Source organism: Epinephelus fuscoguttatus, linkage group LG18 (genome assembly GCF_011397635.1).
Source record: "Epinephelus fuscoguttatus linkage group LG18, E.fuscoguttatus.final_Chr_v1".
NCBI classification, from domain to species: domain Eukaryota; kingdom Metazoa; phylum Chordata; class Actinopteri; order Perciformes; family Serranidae; genus Epinephelus; species Epinephelus fuscoguttatus.
In genome coordinates, this window is record NC_064769.1 from 21,446,950 (window position 1) to 21,469,388 (window position 22,439).

The following is a 22,439-nucleotide window of genomic DNA, read 5'->3' on the forward strand; positions in this document are numbered from 1 at the left end:
TCAAATAACACAAATTGAACTTCCTACCTTCATGTAGGAGGTTACAGCTCAGGTTAAAGCTCAGGGTCAGCTGAACTCACAATGATCACCCACCAAGATGCGTGACGTGTGCTCGTGAGTCACGGGGCAGAGGTGCACACAGTTCGCAGCAGTTTTTTACTTCACCACTCCCACAGAGGATAGAGGGCATTTAATCGCCTCTTTATTAGCCAAGGCTTTTCACTGGCCGGGCACGAAGCAGCCTACTGAATGCTTTATTAAATATTTTAGATGTCATGGCCATTAATAAACTTTAAAATAAGAAGCATAAAATAAAATAAAACAATTCTAACAGCTTGCTAGTTCAATGAAAGCAGCAACTACCTTTGAATTCTGAGGGTTTCAGTACGCACCGCAATCACAATAAAAAGCGTGAAAAGCGTGCCGATGCCAGGGACTGAAATGAAACACCCCAAATAAACTCAGAGATCCAGCTCCACCATAAACACACAAACTAAGGCGCACTTCATATATGGGGCTGTTGGGATCTCAGGGGGGCACTAGACGTCTGCCTGGGGCCCCAGATCAGTTTCTCCAAGCACATAAGACCCATTCAAACTCAAAGCTGTAGGATGGACAGAGAGGCCTCCCAATGCTACATGTGTGCACACACTACACAAGGCCAAGTCTGTCGAAGGTGTGACAGGGGGACGCATGTGTGAGTGAGTTTTGCACCAATACTTACGCAGCTAAAGGTCAAGGACTAGTATAGATTTTAGCCTGTGCTTGTGTGTGAGAGAGCCCAGCGGCCACTTTCGGCAGTAAGGACAGAAACCCCTCAGCAGCAGTAACATGACAGGAGCAGCGCTGCAGTGGCAAAGCTCCCCCACCACCCTGTCTTAAATAACAGCGGGTAAAGTGAGGAACTCACACTATGTGTTCTGCTAATCTCAACAGAAATGACGATGAGGGCAGCAAAGGCAGTGTGTCTGGGTCGTTATAAGTCCTTGAAAGCTTGTATAGTTAGTTGATGTTAGAGTTTATTACTCTTTTCTGTTTTCATTCAACTTATGCAAAGGCAAAGGACTGCGAGTGCAGCCGTGTGTCATTATGTTTTTGATTGGTTTTTGGGAGTTTTGGCGTAAAAGCTTGAAGCTGACGGCAGCTCTTAACTGACAGCAGTGATCCGTAAGAGATGAGGGAGTGAGTGGCAACAAGCAGATTAAGAAACCAAGTGGTGAGCAGACAAAAAGCCAAAGTACAGACAGATTTGCTTGAAGCACACAACAAAGAGGCAACAGTGTAAGATTTGTTTGATCATGACTGAATCAAGTTTTGAAGTAAGTTCGAGAAAAGAAGGGAATTTGAAGCAAAAGGAAGTCGAGTAGAGGGTCTTATGATGTACCACAAACCTACTTAATAATTAATTTGCCTACAAATATTTAGCAGTTATGTTGGATTAGAAGTGAAGAGGTTATAGACGTATAAGGACGGTGAAATGAGTTGACAGGGAAAACAAACAGGGAGCACGTACCGTACGCAGGAGCAGCTGCTGCAGCAGGGCTGTAGCCATACGGTGTCCCAAAGCCTGATGGAGAAGAGGTTACAGAGTCCAATTCAATTGCGCACTTGTTTAATTCAAGGCAACATTTCAGTATCTCTTCAGTAGATGAGTGTTTTGGCAGTGGACAGCTGTGGGTTCAGGTTTAAAGACCTGAGTGGAAGTTACACTCCTTCCTAAGAAGATTTACACACTGTTCATTCACTTATTCACACACAATAGGGTCATGTATGTGTATGTGTGTGTGGAGGTTAAGCACAAACTAAACATTTACAGTATATTATATATATACAGTATGTTATATCTATAAAATTCTGATTAAAAGTGAAAATAAGGGGCCAAGAATACTATTAAAGTCAAAAACTGATATGTGGATCCAACAAATGTGGACATAAATAATTTAACATCTATCCTCTCACTACCTGGTGTGACATATCCAGGTGCGGCTGCACTGACGAAGGCTCCTCTCGCGAGTGCTGCTCTTCCTCTTCCTCTGGCTACCTGAGCTGCTACTGCTGAGGCTGCTGCTGCCGCAGCCAGGGCTCCTTTAGACTGAACACAGGCACATGACATGAAAAGTGTGTTTCAAACATAGTATAAAGACACACAGATACACAGATGTTTGTCTGTATGGATGTGGTGAGCAGAAATAAGGCATAAAAGCACACACACTTATCAGGGACATTGTTCTGAAGCATTATGGGCCTCATTGTTCACAAACCTGTCACACAGGCTCATTGACAAGATCAGTGGAGGAGCGTTGATCTGATAACTGGTCAGGTATTGAGCTGATTGATTAGACACTTGTTAAACGCAGTGCTATTGATTACTGATGGGTGAACAAGGTGGACAAACCATCCTGCGACTCCACAGAGATGATTACTGATCACAGGAAAACCTTTAAACTTTATCATCTTCAAATCTGCACTGACATTTTGGCTCTCAAGGAAGAAAGGAGCAGATTGCTTCGATTAAACGTTTCATATTGTGTGCGTAAATGCTTCACAATGAAGCCGAACCCTCTGTGTCTGGTATGTACTCTATGTGTGTGTGTATGTGTGTGTGTGTGTGTCTCCTTACCTGAGGCAATATCTTCTTCTTCTTGTTTGCAGCTGCGTTGGGACCAGAGAAGAGTTTTTCCAGAGCTGCTAGAGCGGCACTGGCCTTTGCTACTTTTTTGTTGGGGCCTGCCCCGCGAAACTTCTGCCCATCGACCTCCACCTGACATGAACACACACAAACACACACACAAAATTTGAAATATTCATCAAAAGATTTTTTATGATTAGAGTTCTGCATTGGATTTTCTGTGTTAATTTTCATATCTACTTGTGGTGTCATAATTCATGTTATAACCCTGTCAAAACTATCAATCGCACAACAATTCTGCCCCAAACTCGGTGTGTTTATCAGTCATCAGTAACTCAGCCAGTGAGTCTGGCTGAACAGGATGGCTTGTTTAGCGATGGCCTGCTGTCAAGCAGGCTTGCTAATCAATCAGCAGAGCGACGGAGCAGCCAGGCATGTCGGAAAACAACACACCCCACAGAGAACGGGCCTGCTCCAGGAAGCAAGTTGACTGATTGACGCTACCAGTGATCAGCTTGTTTCGGAGTGTGAGTGTGTGTGTGTGTGTGTGTGTGTGTGTGTGGCTTACCCTCTGTAGGTGTCTCCCCCTGGCTAACGTGTACTTTTTTCTATCATTTTTGATTACATGTCATGGCCCCAAACTCTTTTACATTTGTATGTGTTTTCTAATCTTTTCCCAGAGGCAGTCAGTGTGTGTGTGAATGAAGCTCTCACCTCCATAACAAAGCGTTTGTCGTGGCTGCCTCCGCTTTCAGAGATGAGTTCATATTTGAGGCCTCGTCTCTTTTCGTTTAGCTCCATGACGGGGTTCTTTCCACTCGCCGTCAGTATGGGACCCTGAGTTCGCACCTGGGGAGTGAAATTATTATTAAAGTACTTTAATTTTAAAGCATCTTCATAGCTTTATTAGAAAGCACACTGCGGACAGTAAACCTGAGAGATGGAGCAAGTGCATGGATGTGAGCAGGGTGAAGCTGTGACAAAATTTTGATACCTTCTATGACCTTAAACCAAACTGACTATTAGATTTTAATTACTTAAAATCAAAATTTGCAACTTAGACTTTAAAAAGTATTCAAACTGAGTGTATGCAGTAGTGTATCAGCACGTTTCTCAATCCTCACCTCCAGTGTGTTGGAACTGTCCGAGGAGTGTGTTGGGTTATTGCTAGTGTGCGATGACGTCTCGCTCTTCCCCTCACCATCCGACTTCTCATCTGAACTCATGGGGTCCAGGTCTGAGTCGAAACCTGTCGGGTAGCCCATCGCCTGGAGAACCTAGAAAGGGAAGATAATGATAAAGTAAGGAGTTGGAAGGAAGGAAACCGCAAACAAAAACTAGAATTACCGCCTTCACCAACCAGTCAAGTGGCAGTTACAGTTTACACCCATGTCTGTCCAGACTCATATGTAGCAATAACAGGAGACAATGCTGTATGCTGTAAAGAAGCTACATATTCTAAAACATGGATGCTTCACACATCTTCAACCAGACAGCAGAGAAGATCTATGCAATCAGCACATTTTCAAGATGGACACCCAAGATTGGAGTCACCAATTTGGAATAAAATTTATTTTGTGAGGTCACGGTGAGCTTGACCTTTGACCACCAAACTCTAATCAGTTCATCACTGAGTACAAGTGGATGTTTTGGCCAAGTTTGAATAATTCACTTAAGGTGTTCCTGAAATGTCACGCTCGCAAAAATGAGACAGCCAAATGAAAACATAATGCCTGTGGCCACAGCTGTTACCCATGCAGAGGCATAAAAACTAGAGCTAAAAATTTGTATTTGAAACCCGAACCATTATTGGTTTTAATGTAAACAGACATATGCTATGACAGTTGTTCTGACAACAAACAATTATTTAACAACTTGTATTTTGCTGCTATTGTGTGTCATTAACAGGCGGCTCGCTCAGTGTGACGTGCACTTGTAGATAAAATATAGGCCTATATTAATGAAGGTTCATTAGTACGGTTTTGTATTTCTCTGTAATGTAGCACAGTGTTAACAATGTTACTGATACTATTCTTTCTCACACCTTGAATTCAAACCATTGTGTTGCCCCGCCCAAAATATATCATTTAATAATTAAATTAATATCGTAAACATGCGGATGACTAGTCGACTAATGGCCCCAAATGACGACTATTGGATGACTAGGAAAATTCTTAGTCGGGGGCATCTCGAATATTTCGCTAAGATATAATGTCATCTAGTCTAGCACAGTGTTGTGTAAATGGTTATTCAGCTAGCTGAATGGAGATGTCCTCAGTCAACCATCTAACACGATGATACCCAACTTACAGTACAGGCCAAAAGTTTGGACACACCTTCTCATTCAATACGTTTTCTTTATTTTCGTGACTATTTACATTGTAGATTCTCACTGAAGGCATCAAAACTATGAATGAACACATGTGGAGTTATGTACTTAACAAAAAAAGGTGAAATAACTGAAAACATGTTTTATATTCTAGTTTCTTCAAAATAGCCACCCTTTGCTCTGATTACTGCTTTGCACACTCTTGGCATTCTCTCCATGAGCTTCAAGAGGCAGTCACCTGAAATGGTTTCCACTTCACAGGTGTGCCTTATCAGGGTTAATTAGTGGAATTTCTTGCTTTATCAATGGGGTTGGGACCATCAGTTGTGTTGTGCAGAAGTCAGGTTAATACACAGCCGACAGCCCTATTGGACAACTGTTAAAATTCATATTATGGCAAGAACCAATCAGCTAACTAAAGAAAAACCAGTGGCCATCATTACTTTAAGAAATGAAGATCAGTCAGTCTGGAAAATTGCAAAAACTTTAAATGTGTCCCCAAGTGGAGTCGCAAAAACCATCAAGCGCTACAACGAAACTGGCACACATGAGGACCGACCCAGGAAAGGAAGACCAAGAGTCACCTCTGCTTCTGAGGATAAGTTCATCCGAGTCACCAGCCTCAGAAATCGCAAGTTAACAGCAGCTCAGATCAGAGACCAGATGAATGCCACACAGAGTTCTAGCAACAGACCCATCTCTAGAACAACTGTTAAGAGGAGACTGCGCCAATCAGGCCTTCATGGTCAAATAGCTGCTAGGAAACCACTGCTAAGGAGAGGCAACAAGCAGAAGAGATTTGTTTGGGCCAAGAAACACAAGGAATGGACATTAGACCAGTGGAAATCTGTGCTTTGGTCTGATGAGTCCAAATTTGAGATCTTTGGTTCCAACCGCCGAGTCTTTGTGAGACGCAGAAAAGGTGAACGGATGGATTCCACATGCCTGGTTCCCACTGTGAAGCATGGAGGAGGAGGTGTGATGGTGTGGGGGTGTTTTGCTGGTGACACTGTTGGGGATTTATTCAAAATTGAAGGCACACTGAACCAGCATGGCTACCACAGCATCCTGCAGCGACATGCCATCCCATCCGGTTTGCGTTTAGTTGGACGATCATTTATTTTTCAACAGGACAATGACCCCAAACACACCTCCAGGCTGTGTAAGGGCTATTTGACCAAGAAGGAGAGTGATGGAGTGCTGCGGCAGATGACCTGGCCTCCATAGTCACCGGACCTGAACCCAATGGAGATGGTTTGGGGTGAGCTGGACCGCAGAGTGAAGGCAAAGGGGCCAACAAGTGCTAAACACCTCTGGGAACTCCTTCAAGACTGTTGGAAAACCATTTCAGGTGACTACCTCTTGAAGCTCATGGAGAGAATGCCAAGAGTGTGCAAAGTAGTAATCAGAGCAAAGGGTGGCTATTTTGAAGAAACTAGAATATAAAACATGTTTTCAGTTATTTCACCTTTTTTTGTTAAGTACATAACTCCACATGTGTTCATTCATAGTTTTGATGCCTTCAGTGAGAATCTACAATGTAAATAGTCATGAAAATAAAGAAAACACATTGAATGAGAAGGTGTGTCCAAACTTTTGGCCTGTACTGTATATTTTTGTACTTTTAATGTAAATAAGGTACAAGAGTGCATAAAGAGCATCAAACTGGAGCTGGTTTATAAAAAAAAAAAAAAAAGTGCCAGGAAAGGATCCCCTGGACCCCCTGACAAAGGTCTGGCCTAAGCCCCGAATATCCTCAAATCCTGGACACACCCTTGCCAACACCTGACCTATGCTGGTTGCTGCAGCTGGCCCCTGGCCTCCTGCCATTTTGCAAAAGTTGCCCCAAGGCAAAGCAAGTCGAGCATCCCTGATCTAACATCTTGGAGAATTTATTTGCTAAGCTGCTGAAATAAAACACTAAGTGGGATGAGACAGGTTTTGCAATATGAAAACTCTGATTCTCTCTGATACATTAATATGCGCAATGTCTCTGTTTCAAACAGAATTTAATGGCGTCACCAGCCATAAAGGTAGAGAGCTGCTACCCAGGGCAATGAGAATGAAAAGCAGGGCACAGACAGGAAATACAACCACATCCGTCACCCCTCCACCGTGTTGATGACACAAATTTATATATTCTTACAAAATAATTCTACCAGAAGCAGCAATATTGCAGTATACTGCATGTACTGACACGACAGAATTTAATCTAACTCACACAATGCCTACAATAAGCCATTATGATACACTGGCTGTACAGAGTCTACTGTAAGTCCTCAACAGCACACAGAGTGGCAAAGTGATTCAGAACAATATGCACACGGAGAGGATAGAAGAATGACACGTTTCTGACCCAAATGGGTGATTGTGTTACAGCGGCTGAACCAGCCAGTACAGTGGGAGAGTACAGCGCAGAGAGAGGGAGAGAAAGTGAGGCAGAAGAAGGGAGATCAAAAGGTGAGTACATGAGAGAAAGAAAGTGAGTGAGAAGGAGAATGGAAAAGGGGGAGAAAGAGCCTTTTATGGGAATGGAGCGGATAGCGGATTATCCTGGCTCTGTGCTCTAGAGAGCCTCTTTGTTCACAACCACTTTGGGATTACATGGATTTGCCCACCTCCATCTCTCTGCAGACACACACACACAAACACACACACACCAATAGGCATACACAGACAAAAACACGTTTGCAGATACGCATAGGTTTGGCTGCGGCTGGAGCTTAAAAAGTACTTCAGGTAGCCAAAAAAAGAATCATCCATCTCTCTTTTTTTTTTATTAGTGGGTCATTAATCATTGTTCTATTCTGTATACAGTTTGTCCGAATGTGTTTGTCCACACACTCTTCCTTACCTTGACGGCGACGTGGAGCTTGGCGGTCTTCTTGGAGGACCCAGATGCTTCGTAAATGGTTCCATCCAGATCCACGGACATGGTGAAGACCGGAGCGTGAACCGGGCCCGACTGGGACAGCAGGCGATACTGCAGCCCCGGCCGGATCTGGTTCAACCGCATAAGGGCGTTCATTGGCTGGTTGGAGTCTATGGCTTTACTGTCTAGGACTAATGGAAAAAAATGGAGGGGGGTATGGTTACAGTAGAAAGTAGAGCATATTTGGAGAAATTTAATAAGGGTTTGTAGAAGGTGTACCAATTATCCAGGCGGAATTGGACAGACTGGGCCGATCCAGAGATACTGTACCTAATAAATCACATTTTCTAAAGGTTTTCAGCCCCCATGCTGGGGTTGTTTTCATGATGAATAAAAGGTGCCTCTCTATTTTCTTTCTCTTTCAATCACTTTCCTCCTGTTTGCCAATATCTAAAAATGCCTCTCTGTCTCCATTAGTCGTGGTTCATCTTCTCCTTGTGTGAAGAAAGAGCCGGGGATGGTTGGGTGGCCTACTAAAATGTTAGCAATCAATACTATTGATCTGCCTCCAAGGGATGGAAGGAAGGTGGAAGGGAGAGAAGCAGACAGGGAAAAAATAGAGATGGGGAGAAGTGAGGCTTGTCTGTAGACAACAGAATATGATGACTCCCATCTCTCAGCATTGTGCTGCTTTGTTTGCAGAGGTTTGAATGAAAATAAAGGGAATCTGAAACTTCCTTTCTTACTGTATTTAAAATAACTGGGGTGATTAAACAGAATAACAGTAATGAAAGGTACTCTTCCTTCCCTTACCTTTCCTCAGGTTCCTTTTCATCTTCTTGATGAGGTCCTTGTCATCCATCCCTCCGTCCTCATATGGCCTCTTGAGACCTAAGCCTTGAGTGAAAGCAAGAGGAAGAAACACAGAGAGAATTACTAATCAATCAGTGGCTACAAGAGATGTTTATATGAACGCACACTAAGGCGAATGTGCATGACAGAAAGACAGAAAGAAAGGGAGGTAAAACAAACAAGCATTATGTAAGAAGCAGCATAAAGATGGATAAACTCACAGACAAGATAAACAGAACAGACAGGCAGACCAGCAAACAATGAGGAAGACATATAAGCTCCTTTCCTGGCTGCACCTTAATCTGTAAATGCTCTGGCAATTTTCCATGTCAGCATCACGAGGCACCAAAGAGGCCTTGAGTCGATTTGTCATGAAAGTCAGCTTGAGAGTTTGCCAACTTTCTCTTGGGTGAACAAAAGCAAAAAAAAAATCCTGCATAACCCACGTACACATTTACAGAATTTCACCAAGGCAGCCATGTTTTTGCTGCGACACTGTCAAATAAAAAGACATCAGAACATGATATCTATATGTTGCTGAACATTTCAGAGATATTGTAGTGCTGTCAGTGCTGGTGTGGGGGGAAAAAACACACCGAACGCACCCAGAAAGGTCACGTCATGTGCAAAAACATTTGATAGCAAGTCCGACCTATGTCTGAAACCTCTCTGCAGCAGGTTTCATGTGGGAATAACATACCAGCACACAAGCTTTCACACAGGCAGAATGAAAATTGATACGTACAGACTGAAAACCTGAGTAGACAGATGATCAAGCACATGCAGACAGGGACAGAAACACAGACATATGGGGGATATATTAGACAGAAGACACACCTTCTTTATCAGACCACGGGTATTTCTGCGAGGGTTTATTTGAGGGAAGAGGCTCCATCTCCAACACCTTGTAGATCTGTCCGAACGCCATGAGTCTGAGAGCATGCTGTTGGACGCAGAACACAGGAAAAGACTCAGATTCAAACTTCATTCACAGTATGGACATTAACAGAGTCAAACTATTTACTGTTGCTTTCAGGCAAAGAGGAACTCCAATCTGGACTGTGAAGGATGAAGCACTGGTGTGTAGGAGGGAATGTCCATAGGCAACGCAAGAGAAAATTATGTTCTTTAACTTGCTATAAACTTAAACAGTAAAATTAAACTTAAGAAATACAATATTTTAGTCCTTAGGCTGCGTTCACACCACGTTCAGCGGCAGTGTGGTGGTGTGGGAATGTCACTTACATGGCCCATTTGTGGGGGAGTGGAGGAGACCAACTATAGAAAGCCAATCTCCCCATCTAAGCATATGAGTATTTCTTTTTGGTAAGTAAGTATGTCCATCTTGGATTAGAGGATCTGTAGATCATTACTGGATTGTCTTTACCGCCACAAAAGACATACAAGTGCACACACACAAACCACACAAGAGCTCTCCCTTGTTGTTATTTCTCTTACTTACTAATACATCTAACAATAGAAAGAGACTGTAGTACATGTTCCTCTGGACAGTGGGCATCTTAGCGTCTGATGTCCGGTTATGTGATTGGCCACCATGACATTATGTCAGGTTGCGTTTCTCCAATAGTTCTGTTTCAACTTCCCACTGTTTTTTTTGCCCAGCATCCCCTGCAGCTGTACCACCGCAGCCAAGACTCACTACACACATTAAAGTGTATGAAAGTGTATCATTTTTTGCCTTAACACCTTTAAGCGCTTCACCAGATTATATATATGTAGGCACTCTAGCAATCAATTATTGTACTGAAAATATACAATGATAGCACTTAAAATTGGATCCTACTTTTCCCATAATGCAACTTAACAGCATGGAGGCATTCCCTGCCTCCTAAATGCCCACTTTTTCATAAATCTGCAATTAATGATTATTTTCATTGTCATTTATTCTGTTGATTATTTTCTAAATGAATTGTTTAGTTGTTAGGTCTATAAAATGTCAGAAAATGTTGATGAAATGTTGATGAAATATTTCCCAAAGCCCAAGATGACATTCTCAAATGTCTTGTTTTGTCAACAACATAAAAATGTTCAGTTTACTGCCATGGAGGAGTGAAGAAACCAATAAATAATCACATTTAAGAACCCTGAATCAGGGAGTTTTGCATCTTCTTCTTAATTACTCAAACTGAATCATTGGTTTTCAAATGAATTTCACAGTTGAAAACTAATTGATTATTAGTTTATTAATCATTGCAGCTCCACCACCACCAGTTTGCAAAACCCCCCAACAAAACAAACAAAAAAAGCAGAATGTTTTTTCAAATCTAAAGTTAAACATGATCCTGAAACATTTTATTAATAATACATAAATTGAAAGTAATAACACAGACCAATGTAAAGTCAGTTTGCTACATGTATCTGAGAAGATTTGTAGACATGCAGTCACATATTCTGTTTTCACAGTAGTCTTGTTGTGATGCATCTTCCCTCACGAACAGAATGATGAATCAATAATGTAAATTTGTTCTGAAATGTTGTTGCAGTTTTCATTAAATGGGATGTGATGTGAAGCTGTTATGCTGATGTAGGACAAAGCAGGAGGTGGTAAATTCAGGTTGAAAAACTGAGAGAGACAAGATGTTAAGATGGTGTATTCGAGCTGATGTAATGTTTCTCATCTTCCCAAATATTAGGAGGCCATGTCCAAAGTTGTATAAGTAAATAAGCACCAAATAATGACCAAATCTGTGCATCCACGAAAGACAACACAGCTTGCACACACACGTTTGTACACAAAAAGAGAAGACATGCTTTAAAATGTTTTTACCCTTTAGTATCAGTAACATCAGCAGATCTACTAACCGGTGTGTCCGTGTGTGAACTCGTCATTCCTATGTAATGTACACATCCTCAATCTACACAAACAATCAGACAGATAACCAGAATGGCACACAAGTGGCCCTGCTAACACAAATCCATTAGGGAGGTAGAGTGTCTCAGATATTCATGAGGCTCGGTGTAGCTCATTGACAGAACAGCTCCCTCTTTTCTATCTGCTCTTGTATCTGCTCCAGTACAATTATCCCCATTGACATTCTTGCCTCGTTCCTGCTGCCTTCAAAGGAAATGGACGGCAGGATTCACTAAGCCATGCGGCTCAGAGGCTGCCCTGCTCAGCCGAGTGTGTGTGTGAAGAAGGACATGACACACGCCCACAGTGCATGCACACAAATACTGTCCTCGGGGTGTCAGAGATGGATTTATGGCTTGCAATGGCAATAGTTTCCCACACCAATCATTAAAATGCAGCACCACACAGCTCTTTCTGGAGACGTGCACGCACGCTCGTGGAAGTGAATGTGTGTGTGCATGCAGATTGCGTGGTTGGGGTGATGATGGGGTCTTTCTGTCTGGTAATAGGCGTGTTGCTTACTGATTCCCACACACTGACAGCTCAGGGCAAGTGCAGCTGGGTGATAACAACTGTGTCTTTAAGCTGACGTGTGAGTGTCTGTGTGTGTGCATGTACCTGTGCGCGGTAGGTAATGGCCTCAGCCTGCTGATCGGTCATGTTGGCTAGTGTGTTTGTTGGCTCTTTCTCACATGGGTCGTGTAAACCTGGACCACCTGGGGGAAGACAACAGACACACACACACACACACACACACACACACAAAATCAGTTGTTGTCACTTTACATGCTGACACTGCAGCTCAGCAACATTTAATTAGGCTTCACTGAGGCTTCACTGTCATGAAATGAGCGACAGCGGAAATCCTGACTGCTATAATGGACACCAGCCGCAGGAGAATTGAAATGGTCAAACTGGCTGTGAGATATTCAAACCAGTCACTTAATTTAAAAGGTACAAATCCTCCACCTCTAATTGTGCCATATTTGTATTCAATTGAATACTTGGGTGAAAAATATTCCTACTAGTGCGGCACATTTTTCCCCATAAATTTAAACTTGAGCAGTTTGTATTCAAGTCTTAATTTGCATTTTTTTAAGCTCATATACACTCTTCTTTTCTGCTTTTAAATAATGAAAAAAGATCTATTCTACTTTCTAAAGGAGGACTTTAATGAGCTTCGATCTAGAAGGACATAACTGGCTTTTGCATCCAAATTACATCTTTTAAAAATTAAGTAAAAAGAAACTCAGCTTCCACATACTTTCGAATAATTGGATTTTGGCCAAGGATGCACAGCTTTTTGTAAAGAAACCCTTCAGCTGCTCCTAATTAAGATTCTCTCATAATGACGACCTTCCTCAGACAGCTGTGCTCTGCTGGGTCATCGATGATGCCTCGACCTCTCTCTGAGAAACGGCTCAGAAATGTACCAAGCACCGACTCCACGTATCTAATCATCTACCCAAAACCTAGCGTGTTTCCTCGCCATGGGTGCCAAGAATTTTCATTTGCACACACACATGCTCCTCTGTTGATTTCTCTAATCTTTCCAGCTCTATAATTATGCATCTGCCACGGCTTCATACCTGGTAGCAGTATGCCTGAGGCCAGACACTCCATGACTCGACGCAGGGCTTCTCCTGCCCCGAGAGGTCTGTTGCAGGTGGCGATTGCCTTCTCACAGATGAGCTCCAAAGGCTGCAAGAACACACAAACACATAAGCACTGATGAACATGAACAAGAAACTGAGGTGCTGTACAAAGAAGAGCTGCAATGAAAAAGAAAATGAATCCTGAAATATTTTGATAGCTAATTACTCGTTTCAGTCATTTTTGAAGCGAAAAATGTCAAACATTTCCTGGTTCCAGCTTTAGAAATTTACCGCTTTTTTGTCATTTATGATAGTAAATGAGGAGTCTCTGGCTTTTGGACTGTTGGTTTAACAAAATAAGCCTTTCTTAGACATCATTTTGGGCTCTTTTCACATTTTTTTGACATTTTAAAGACTAAATGATTAATCGATTAATTGTGAAAATAATCGGCAGAGTACTTGATACTGAATATAACTGTTTGGACGCATTCACACTGGTGCTATTTGGTCCGTGGTCCACTCAAACTCTGGTGCGGACCAAACAAGTGATCCCTGGTCCGCCTGAATACTGGTGGTCCCGGTTCACTTGCAGGTGAACCCTGGTGTGGTTCGCTTACAGTGGGGAATGCAAACGGACTATCCAGTGAACCACATACAGGAAGTGACCCAAATAGAAGATGTGACGTAGAGCGCAGTGCATTTTGGGTAGAAAAAAAAGCCAGCAGCACAAACTGGGAGAAGCAGTTTTAAATTGTTTAGCGAGAGGATCACAGCATGCTGATTTAATTGGTCGGTGGATCAGTATCGCATCAAGGTAAAAAAAAAAAAAACTGCGACAGCAATATATTAAGGTCCACAACTGAAGGGGATGGATATCCGTTTTCGGTCCTGGCCAATTGATGATTGCTTTTTTTCTTCCCGGTCAGTGGTCGTTTCAGGTAATACCGCCCCCAAACCTGCAGCTGTTGTAACTGCATGACGTTGTCCTGGCAGTTTGGTCCGCTTTAAAAAGTGCAGTGTGAAAGTGAACTGAACCAAATGAAGGTGTGACACTTTTTGGCATTCCCCGCCAATTCGAACTGGTGTGAATGCGCCCTTAGTTGCAGCCCTAATGCAAAGCTATTTACCCCTTTTACACAGTACAGACAGTATATGAAATTAAACCCATGGAGCATGGACTTGAATTGATATTCAGAAAATGCATCACCATCTGTTGCTTAAATGTATTTACCTAATAAATTCTGTGGTTTTCTCACTAGAATTAATTCATCTTTCTTAATAACAAGATTAACACCACGTCTGTCAATCAGATCCTAATGAGACTTCATAATGTGCACTGGACTCTGCATCAGAATCCATCAGCTTTATATAAGCCACACACTTCACTTATGGATTACTTTTGAGCACAAGTGCTTCAAATTTCAATATAAATCCAAACTTCTCATTACAGCTGGGAGATGGAGGGCATTTTAGAATAATGCAAATACCACCATAAAACTGCAGAAAACTTCAAGAAGGCCGAACACTTTCTTTTCATTTCGCAGGATTAACAATCAAACACAGGTAATTACAGCAAAAGACTCACCCATCCCTTGAGAGGTTCCCAGACGGGGTGTCTATTGCACATGTCTCTAAGTATCCTGAGAATGATAACGCAGGACTTGAGCCCGTTCACTCGAGCCTGAGAGAGACGGAGGGGATGGAGAGGGGAGAGAAGAGGAAAGAAGGAGGGATGCAAGAAGGAAGATTACACAGAAAGAGGAAGAAATTGAGTGCAGAAGGAGTGGTATTTGTGCAAACACACACAGATAAACAGCCTGCTTCACACCACAAAGCCACATGATGATAGAAGTGATTGTATCTGTCTAAAACCCCACAGAGAAGGAATATGCTGATTTAAGACACTACACATTTTGAATTTAGTTTACTTAACATGGTTTACTAAAAATATTTCTCTGAGTTTTGGCTTTGTCTTCAGAAAATACCTGAATTCGTATTTTTTTTTGTCAGTAAGGTAAGTGAGTTGGGAGATAGATGGGGAAGGGTATGGGAGGGGAATCAGAGGGAAGCATTGACATACTGTACAGAGCAGGCAGGTTCACATAATAGCCAAAAAGAAAAACAAGTATCAACCATTGCTTTTGTAGCCTTACGATTCATCTTATGTTAATCTTTTCTACAGTTCATGTACAGCGAATGGAGTATTTTAAAGATTTTAAAGTAGAATTTTAAAGAAAAAAAAGAGAAAGAACTGATGTGTAATAGCTGCCAATTTTTGTTCATGATATCCTTCAAACTGAACTGGAAATGAACAAGCATAGAACCAAGTTTTAGCCATATTGCCTTCAATTGTAACATTTAAATTAATCTTTATTTTAATGCGTAAATTGTCCACACCTCCATCTACTCTAGATTAGCCTATTCCGATTGGCATAATAAGCACCGCAGCATTAGCCGTCAGTGAGTGTATCCCCTCTGGCTGAATCGTCAGGCTACAATAAGCATCGGGCAGGAAGACAGGAAGTGAGTGGGTGCCGACCTGGAACCACTTGGCGTGTCGCAGCGCTGCCAGGGCCAACAGACATCTGTGTCTATCCAGCACCTCCCCCTCCTCCTCCTCAGCCTCCACTCTCTGCGCAGCAGCACCCAACACTGCCACAAAACAATAACAACCCAATACAGAGAACGTAAAACACACACACGTCACGTCTGAGTGTGTGTGTTTGAAATGTGCGCATGTGAATGTGTGCAGACACGCTTGGAGCGGTGTGTGTGAATGCACACATACACACACACATGCATGGATATTTTTTGGTACATACAAGGTGCTTTCTCATGCCATGAAGTTGCTCCTCTCCTTGTAGAAAGCACTGACTCTCTACAGGTCACAGATCTGTGATGAACGCTCAGGAAAAAACCTCCTCACTCTTTAAACGGTGTGTCATTTTCAACACTGTGATCAGTCTAACATGTGTTAACTGCATCACATGTTGACATCTTTAGCACATTGTAACACAGGATGCACTCTCCCTCGTATATGTGTTGAAAATTACACACACTATTCAACAGTGATTTCGTAGTTTACATCCATCCGGTCACTGACGACTCAGTGAAAGGGAGAGCAACCGGGGTCACAAGAGAAGAGACAACTTCTTGGGATGGAGAGCCCCTCACAGACATACACCAAACAAATACCTAAGGAGTGTTTGATTTAATGTGTGGGCATTGTTGGGACACGTCCATTCATTTCGCTGTGCCCAGCAAGGTAAATCAATCTCTCCTTTATGTATTTGAGGAGGATTTTATTTATTTTGATCCAGTCTGCGCCAGGCAGGAGTCAAAATAGGAGTTTGTTTTTCTTCTGGATTACTTAAGGTGCACTTGATTTCACTGGCTCATGGAGAAATGATGCAGAAAAAAGCAATTCAACTTCCTGTCTGGGCAAACACACAATCAAGCGCTCCTAAAGTAGAACTGAAAAGAAAAGAAAAGAAAAAAAATCTAAGATAGTTTGACCCAGTCTCAGACAAACACAACACAGGAGGGATCAAGGCAGGGTTTAGTCAGAGCATTGTGGTTGGTAAAAAAAGGAGCATTCTTACGCTTTTATATGTAAGCGTTTGATTCATGCCGCCAGGCACACCGGGACGGTTGAGTTACTTCACTCACAATGAGTTCTGGTACTTCAGAATCAGCACAAAATCTATGATATGCAAGGCGAGCTGAATCAAACGCAGCTGTGTATGAATGAGTGCGGTTACATGGGGTTTCTGAAGAGGGTTTATTGTGTGTGGACCTACTGGAAGTGACATAAAACACACTAAAGAGCCCTTTGGGGTCTCTATGAAAACACAACTAGGTAAATATTTTCCTCATCGCTCTCCCGTGAAAAGAAAAATCCTTCCCTGAAGAGGTTTTAAGTTTAAATGTCAAATGTGACCAATGTGTAGCAGAAGGAGAACATCCATCTCACATTATCCCTGAATTCATCTCGCCATTATTGCAGCTTAGCTCTTCCTCTGTCTAGTACACGCTGCAGTGTGTGTATTTATGTTTCGTTGTGATGTATAATGGCCTATCTTAAGGTCTGTCAGAGTGATCCCAGCTGTGTGGGACCGCTCTGCTGCTAGTGGATCATTATAGTCTTTCTTCTCCTGCTTGCTTGTCCTCCCGCTGCTCTCTCAAATGCTCTGCTGGCCGCTCCCTCACTCACTCAGCACTCTTACGTTATCATTATCTCCTCCGGTGTTACTGACGCCTGTCCTCTCCTTCAGTCTGATTTTTTTTAAAAATCCCTTTGCTACCATTTCTCCTCTAATTTACTGTCCCCCCTCTGTGACCACAAAGTGGCGAGCTGCATCTGAGTTTAAAGGAAGACTTCACCCCAAAAATGACCATTTGTATATCAATTACTCACCCTGTGGTAATGTTGAGTTTGTGAAGAAAACTTATTTTTCTCACAGTAAAAAAAAGAATCCAAAAAATTCTTGATAAACTAAAGTCATAGGAGTCTGTTTTTAACAACAGCAATACTATATCAAAAACTTAGCATAGCATTAGCTCAGGCAGGACATGATGTCAAGCTCAGCTCCTATCCCAGCTACATCAGCTGATCTCAAACAGCCCAATCAACTGATGGAGCAGCTGACTGATCACATGATTCCTTGCTGCTGCTCTCCCTGCCTTAGGCTCTCCCTGTAGGCGCATGGAAGGGCAGGGTGGGCTCCCTCTGTCTCAAGTCTTTATACGCAGGCACATGGAAGGGCGAAGAGGTGTGCTCTCTCCGCCTTTTACTTTCCACGTAGGTGCGTGGAAGAGGCCTCCTGGGAAGGCCCGAGGAAAAATAAAGATGCCCCATCACAGAGCCATACTGCCAAATATAATACTGCAAATGGAAATGTTCTTTGACTTAACTGTTCCTGACTGAACATCAGTTTACAAACTCTCATGCAACTCATGCAGTATAATCCCAGTCTCATTTATCCAGTTGCATGCTCAGTACTTCCCAAAGAGATGTGAAGTGAACTAAAAGTGAGGATTATCTATGGTCTCTTCAAAGCCAGACTCCATTGACAAAAACAGTCATTTTACCTCCCTGAACACAGAACTGACTGACGGAGGCAGTGGTAGACCAACAGCTACCATGTTCAGTGAGGTAAAAAACAGCTCTTGTCAATGCAACCTGGCTTTGAAGAGAGCCTAGATACATTTCACTTTTTGTGCAGTTCGGTGTGTTATACACTGCACAAGTTGAGTTAGAGTTTGACATAGTTTTGGTGTTGTTAAACATGGCCCCCTGTAACTTTAATTCATCAAGAACTTTCTCCATTTTTGGATTCTTTGTTCACCAAAGGCATGCAAGAAAAAGTTTTTTTCACAAATTCGACATAACACAGGGTGAGTAATTGATACACAACTGGTCATTCAGAGGGTGAAGTGTTCCTTTAAAGGATACAGAGACATGCAATAACTTATGATCAATCAAATACCTAGCTACAATCAGAATAACCCTGATTCACATGGTGATTGATTAAAGTAGCAGATAATAAGACCCAGCACTATTTTCAAATCAATATATGAATTGCCTAACGTCATATCAGAAGTCAAATCAATCCATCTAACAGCCTTTAAATAGCCACAGCTCACTGAAGCATTCTGGTGCATAGCATTTATTCTTATTAAATGAGTGTATCATGTTGTTGTGCATGAGCTTGTGTAGCTTTAAGAAATAATTTACAGATTCTCTAATACGTTGCTAGTAAAGTTCTGACCAGACACGAGCAGTCATAGCTTTAAGAAGGCTTGAAGAGGTGCTGACACTGGCATCTGTGCCTGTCGATGCATGTGTTAATGCGTAGAAGCATTAGACCCTGCCTTTTACGATGTGACCCTATTAGACAGACTGGCCCACATCCCTCAACCTCCACAGGGTCCTGATGAAATCCGAGCAATTAGACATCCAGTGTGACAGGTATCTTTATCCGTCGGGTGCAATGTACGACTGTGTGTGTTGCTTCTCCACGATGTGCCGTTCTTTCTGTGTGAGACAGAAAAATACGAGCCATCTCCTCCGTCATGCCGTGGCACGTGGTTTGATGTACAGCTAACCTTCGTGCTATCTCTCATCTCTCTCTCAGACCTGAGTGTCTAGTTGGACGGGTGCCACAGGATGGATGGGCAGCTTGCTACTGCTCGGTTATTGATTTTGCTGGCCTGCTGGCCTTGCCTCCCCGTCCCACCTCCCACAACCAATTATAATCAGTTCCTGCTACCCATGAAAACGGGGGAGGGGGTGGATTGTTATTAGACTGAGCACCAGACAGTTCCCGTGTGTTTTAGCTCTGGTATGCGTCCTGTACTGTCGCTGTCTTGTCTTGTGTCAGCATCCGTTAATGAGGTCATACCTCTTTTTTTTTTTGAGGGAAATAAAAACAATTCTATCACGAAAAAATACAATATCACATGGAATTGCTTGTTAGGATGTTCAGCAAGTGCAATTGTCTATCTCTGTGTTCCTACCTCGCCCATTCTTCCTCTCCTGCTCCTCCTTTTCATCCTCCAATTCCTCCTCCTCCTCCTGCCCTTCCTCGCCATTCTCCAACTCCTCCTCTTCCTCCTCCTCCTCCTCTTCCTCCTCATCTTCCCTCATGGCCGGTGAGGTGAGGGTAATTGTCAGCGTGAGTTTGGGCTCTGTTGTAGTTCGTACCAAGATGGCCGCCTCAGGCAAGGAGCTCGTGACCTCATATTTCTCCTCTGTCAGCTTCTGTCATGTGTCAAAACAGACATGAGACGGTCAGAGGCCAAGGTCACAACATGCAATCAGCGCAGATGAAAAAAAAGAAGCAAAATATATCTGAGCCTGCTGCTGCTTCAAGATGCAGCAACAACATCACAAGGTATGACAGGAGAAATATCAAGTGGATAACGTGTATGAGGAAAACATTTGAGAAACTGATTAGCTTTACAGATAATGTGTCTCTTGATATTTCCAAACGGGGCTATTTTAGTCCCTCAGATGTGACTGATATGCTGAACTAAAGCAGCGTTTGGAAATGTGAGAAGTACTGTAACTCTAACTTGCTTGTCCACACATCATAATGAATACAGTGTTGTTTTAAAAAGTCACATTTAGACCAAGACATCCATCTCGATCACACGCATGACAACAAGCAAATGAATGCACTGGATGAAAGCTGTGAGATGCATTTGATGAAAGACAACTGCGAAAAAAAATTTGAAAGATGATGTAATGGTGTGCACTATGAAAGTTGGTACAAGCTCTTATCCTCCACATGAATTTCAGAGACATTGTGTCTCTGTGTTTACACATCTACTTCTATTGTTTCACACATCCATTTGTGTAATTGTCTATCTGTATGCTTCATTCAGCTTCCATTCAGAGGGAATCAATTACTGCTGACCTCTGTGGCCGCGACTAAGAAGTACTGATGATAATGAATCCACGTCGGTATACACAGCGGCCACATTTGTAACTTGATACACACATGTGTCGACATACAAGAATTAATTAACTACTACAACATTAATGCAACAGCAACAAAATAACTTTTGCAACACCAGCCTGCAGGCTTGCCAACTAAGACACTTAAACAAATGAACGCACACCAACACACACATTAACCCTGTTATGACAGGTGTACACACGCGAACAAATGCATAAAAAAGTCATGACTAATGACTAACATAAACTGAATGAACAGAAAATGTGAACTAAAACACAGTTGGCCCTGAGGAAGCATTTGTGCGTGTAGTGTCTTTATATGCAGCATTCTGCTCTTGCTCTATTTGCATTGTGCATGTGTGTGTATTTATGTTATTGGGCAATAAATCTGTCATCCAGTCACAGTGTGTGGACTGGTTCCTGCAAGGATCATCACTTACGCTGGGGTTACAACTTGAATTTGGGACTAAAAATAGGATTAATATTAGGTTAAAGAGAGGCTGAGGGTGCAGCTTGTGGTACATGGGCACAGATTGAATAATATTAACTCCTCTAACTTTAAAACAAAATATTAATAAGGTTATTAATAGATATAAAAGGATGCCCGTTAGGCTTTAGGGCTGTGGGATTACAACAACTGTCCCAGCCTCTCCTCTTCCAGTATGTTATTCATATGTTTTCCTGGGCTGCCACCCAATCGCCAGATAAACTGGTGGCTTGTATGTTTCTGCAAACCATGGATATGTTGTAGCAGATATGTTACAACTTTACATTTCAACAATCCTGTTAACGTGTGCAGAGGTTTAAGCACAAAAAAACATTTGGTTATGGTTAGGAAAAGATCATGTTTTGGCTTAAAATAACTGATTTTCCCTCCAAAAAAGCAGTGATGTCTCAGTAAAAAACAACGGCTTTTCGTGGCACTATCTTGACGATGGGTTACTGCAAAACACCCATGTTTGGAGTCTAAAAAGCCACGGAAACACAGCAATGACTCGCTAAATCACAACCAGTTTTGATGCTGGTCGAAAACAGTAGTCTGCAGCTTGGCAGGCATCTCGCCTCAGTGACTTGCCATCAGCCGTAACCTCCACCCCCCGATGACAAAATCAGCTTATATATCACATCACTTTACAAACGTTGACATGACATGTATAAAAATGTGCAAAAGTATTTCATTCAGGGTTTGCAGAAATGCTAAACAGCAACATTTTCTTCTGGCGAAAGGGCTGCTCCCCTCCGAGTTTTAACCAGGATTAACCCTGCTTAGGTTTTTGTCCAAGTCTTGTCCACTTGCTGTGAGCTGCTGGTACCGTACGATTGAAAATCGGGGTTGGAGTATGCATAGCGATGAGAGTGAATATAAATTGGTAGGACTGGTGTAAGGTATGTGTCTAGGGTTAGAGTAAGCTTCCAGGACATTAATCAAAGTCAATGTCCTCCTAAGTGACAAAAGCAAGTGTGTGTGTTTGCATGTGTGTGTGTGTGTATGTGTGTGTGTGTGTGTGTGTGTGTGTGTGTGTTTCTAGCACTACTTAAGTGAGCAACGAGTCACAGAGGGCCCATCTACATCCCATTTGCCCCTGATGAGAAAATCAGAATCTCTGGTCACTGGGCCGAGACACAAGATTACCTCCCTGCCCACACAGACAGAAAACACATACGCCCTTTTCCCTTCCTGCCGCTGTCTCTCTCACACCACTTAGCTGAGTCGGAGAATGAGCAGAGAAGAGGCACCGGGCAGAATTTATTCATTGAGTCATTTCTGCACTCGCTGGCTGGGTTGGGAAGTTTTTTCCATGTGTGCAGCTATTGCTAAATACTGTAT

General features: G+C 42.5%; 1 protein-coding gene across 5 annotated transcripts in view; it reads right to left on the minus strand.

The window, feature by feature from the left end:
• Nucleotides 1–22,439, minus strand: part of LOC125905652 (spermatid perinuclear RNA binding protein) — a 108,425-nt gene that overhangs the window by 13,605 nt on the left and 72,381 nt on the right. For all 5 annotated transcript variants that reach the window (XM_049603775.1, XM_049603776.1, XM_049603774.1 and 2 more), the window contains 13 exons: nucleotides 19,669–19,912; nucleotides 15,689–15,801; nucleotides 14,735–14,830; nucleotides 13,144–13,255; nucleotides 12,173–12,270; nucleotides 9,520–9,625; nucleotides 8,644–8,727; nucleotides 7,813–8,021; nucleotides 3,754–3,906; nucleotides 3,344–3,478; nucleotides 2,621–2,761; nucleotides 1,963–2,092; nucleotides 1,514–1,567 (listed from right to left, as the gene is read on the minus strand). In XM_049603775.1, the coding sequence (XP_049459732.1) occupies nucleotides 1,514–1,567; nucleotides 1,963–2,092; nucleotides 2,621–2,761; nucleotides 3,344–3,478; nucleotides 3,754–3,906; nucleotides 7,813–8,021; nucleotides 8,644–8,727; nucleotides 9,520–9,625; nucleotides 12,173–12,270; nucleotides 13,144–13,255; nucleotides 14,735–14,830; nucleotides 15,689–15,801; nucleotides 19,669–19,912 (1,675 nt within the window). The remainder of the gene's footprint in view (nucleotides 1–1,513; nucleotides 1,568–1,962; nucleotides 2,093–2,620; nucleotides 2,762–3,343; nucleotides 3,479–3,753; nucleotides 3,907–7,812; nucleotides 8,022–8,643; nucleotides 8,728–9,519; nucleotides 9,626–12,172; nucleotides 12,271–13,143; nucleotides 13,256–14,734; nucleotides 14,831–15,688; nucleotides 15,802–19,668; nucleotides 19,913–22,439) is intronic.